The sequence below is a fragment of the Otolemur garnettii genome, unplaced genomic scaffold, assembly GCF_000181295.1.
Source record: "Otolemur garnettii isolate 467f Iridium unplaced genomic scaffold, OtoGar3 scaffold00047, whole genome shotgun sequence".
Classification (NCBI taxonomy): Eukaryota; Metazoa; Chordata; class Mammalia; order Primates; family Galagidae; genus Otolemur; species Otolemur garnettii.
In genome coordinates this window covers 6,227,176-6,229,866 of record NW_003852442.1, presented here as the reverse complement: position 1 = coordinate 6,229,866, position 2,691 = coordinate 6,227,176, and the positions used below count along the sequence as shown (strand labels likewise).

The 2,691-nt window shown below is 40.9% G+C and overlaps 1 protein-coding gene across 1 annotated transcript in view; it reads left to right on the top strand.

The window, feature by feature from the left end:
* The first annotated feature begins 878 nt into the window (after positions 1 to 878).
* CLEC3A (C-type lectin domain family 3 member A) overlaps positions 879 to 2,691 on the top strand; it is an 8,960-nt gene continuing 7,147 nt past the window's right edge. Inside the window, exon 1 of the mRNA XM_003791425.1 lies at positions 879 to 1,077. Within this exon, the coding sequence (XP_003791473.1) occupies positions 963 to 1,077 (115 nt within the window). The 5' untranslated portion in view covers positions 879 to 962. The remainder of the gene's footprint in view (positions 1,078 to 2,691) is intronic.

The following is a 2,691-nucleotide window of genomic DNA, read 5'->3' as shown; positions in this document are numbered from 1 at the left end:
CCTTTTAAAATTTTCTTTTCTGGGGTGGTGCCTGTGGCTCAATGTAGGGTGCCAGCCCCATGTACCAAGGGTGGAGGATTGGAACCCAACCCCAGCCAAACTACAACAAGAAATAGCTGTGGCACTGTGGCAGGTGCCTGTAGTCCCAGCTACTCGGGAGGCTGAGGCAGGAGAATCACTTAAGCTCAAGAGTTGGAGGTTGCTGTGAGCTGTGATGCCACAGCACTCTACTGAGGGTAACATAGTAAGACTCTGTCTCAAAAAAAAATTTCTTTTCTCTCTAAGGTGTGTTTTCCCAAGAATGGAATTCTTGATGAGCCCCCAAAGCCCTAATAGAGGGAGACCTTATATTAATATTTTGTCACAGAATATCCATTTCAGCCATCCCCATAAGTCCCATTGAGCAAATCATTCCCACTTGAGCTGTGTAGATGGCACTGTAAGAGAATGATGATGCTGTGACATCATAGCCACACACACACACACACACAAATAACTTTCCTGTGCAGTCTTTTTTTCCCCCTTACAACCAAATTGAACCCATTTTCTAGAACATTTAGTGAATTTTAGAGCTCCAAGTGAAAGAATTAAATACACGGTCTTCCTAGAGACCCTCAGCTTCCCAGAGTTCAAATGAGAGAGAGACAGAGAGAGAGAAAGAGGCAGGCAAAATCCTCAGTTAACTCTGCTATACTTGGAAAAGGCAGATCACTAGAAAATGCAGCAAAAATAAAATAAATGAAAAGCCTAACAGGAGGCCCTGAGAACAAGGAGCCGCCTTATGCTGGGGCCAGAAGAGGCTCTCGAGCACTTCGTCAGCAGGGCTCCAGCCAACCTGGGAAGCTCACTTTTATAAAGCCGGCCCTGGGCGTTCCAAGGCAAGATGTGGCCCAGCAGTCTGCCTGCTCCCTAGCTGCTAAACAGGAGCTGACAAAGTGGCCCTGCTGGCTCACCCGAGAGCCATGGCAAAGCAGGGACTTGTAATTTGCATCCTGGTGATGACCTTGCTCCTGGACCAGACCTCCAGCCTCCCATCTAGATTAAAAGCTAGGAAGCACAGCAAACGCCGGGTGAAAGGTAACAGGGATTCTCCACCTCGCAAAATTCTAAGCGTACCAGGAGTGGGGAGGTGCTGGACCGTGTTCACTCCCAAACTCCTCCAGGAGACTGTCCTTGGTGACAGCACCGTGGCATGGAATTGAGTGACCTTTTAATTCTCCGGGACAGCTTGATATTTAAAAGAGTCATGTGGTTGGGACTTTTTTTTTTTAACAGAAAATACTTATTAATGTTAAAATTTTCTAGATTGTATATCTTTTGTTAGGTGGGCTTAGATCTGTAGAATGTTCTTCAGAGGGATCTCAGGGGGTTACATGAATATCTGGTATTAGGAATGATATAGGACAGACAGAACTTATGGATCGAGAGAGTACACTGTTTTATTTACCAATATTGAGTAACTCGATTCAAATATATTTAAAAGATGACTATAATCCTATTAAATATTTAGCAGAGGACAGAGCTATTGGTGACTGGGACTTCACTTTTTGTCATCGGTTACATGTTCGCATGTGTCTGGCAGTGTAAGGACAGTCTATATTTAAACTTTTTCATGTATAGACAGAGAAATTGAACCTGTCTTTAGCTTAAAAATATATCAGCATGCAAAGTCATTTAATGTTTGAAGACAGGAAGTGTTTCGGATTGTGTGTGAAAACCCCACACTGTACCCCAGAAGTGCATTAATGTACATAATTACCATTCAATAAAAATAATAATAATAATAATAATGTTTGAAGACATTTGGGGTGCAAAGTTGAATCTCTAACAGACCCAAACTTTGGGTGGCTTCAGTTGGGTTAACAGGTAAATAATAATTACAAAGAACAAAGACAAGGGCAATTTCTTTGCAATAGACTGAAAACAAAGCAAAAATAGAAAAAAGCAGCACAATTCGGGGTGATGTTTTATCTCATCCTTACTCATTTTTTTTAATTGTCTTACCCTGTTCTTCATTATTTTTATTATTATTAAACCATAGCTGTGTACATTAATGCAATCATGGGGTACAATGTGCTGGTTTTACACACAATCTGAAATGCTTTCATCAAACTGGTCAACATAGCCTTCACAGCATTTTCTTAGTTATTGTGTTAAGACTTTTATATTCTACACCTAGTCAATTTCATATGTACCCTTGTAAGATGCACCATAGGTGTGGTCCCACCAGTTACCCTCCCTCCACCCATCCTCCTCCTCCCCTCCCCTCCCTCTCCCTTTCTTCTTGGGCTATAATTGGGTTACAGCTTTCATAAGAAAGCTATAAATTGGTTTCATAGTAGGGCTGAGTACACTGGATACTTTTTCTTCCATTCTTGAGATACTTTGCTAAGAAGAATATTTTTGTATCAGGATATTTTGTATTAGTATAGTAGGTCCCAGCTTGACACTATTTCCTTATCAGCTTCACATCGTTAGTAAGAAGACACCAAAAAAAAAAAAAAAAAAAACCCCTACAAGGTTAAAATCTTGCTTTGACATGACAGACTGCTAATCTTCTGTAGTTTTAATGATTATAAGGTACCCTCCACATCCACGCCAACATCTCTGGTTTTGGGATATGGGCTAACAGCACACTGTATCCCATAATGTACACAGTTATGCTAGAAGAAATTAAAAAAAAAAAAAAAA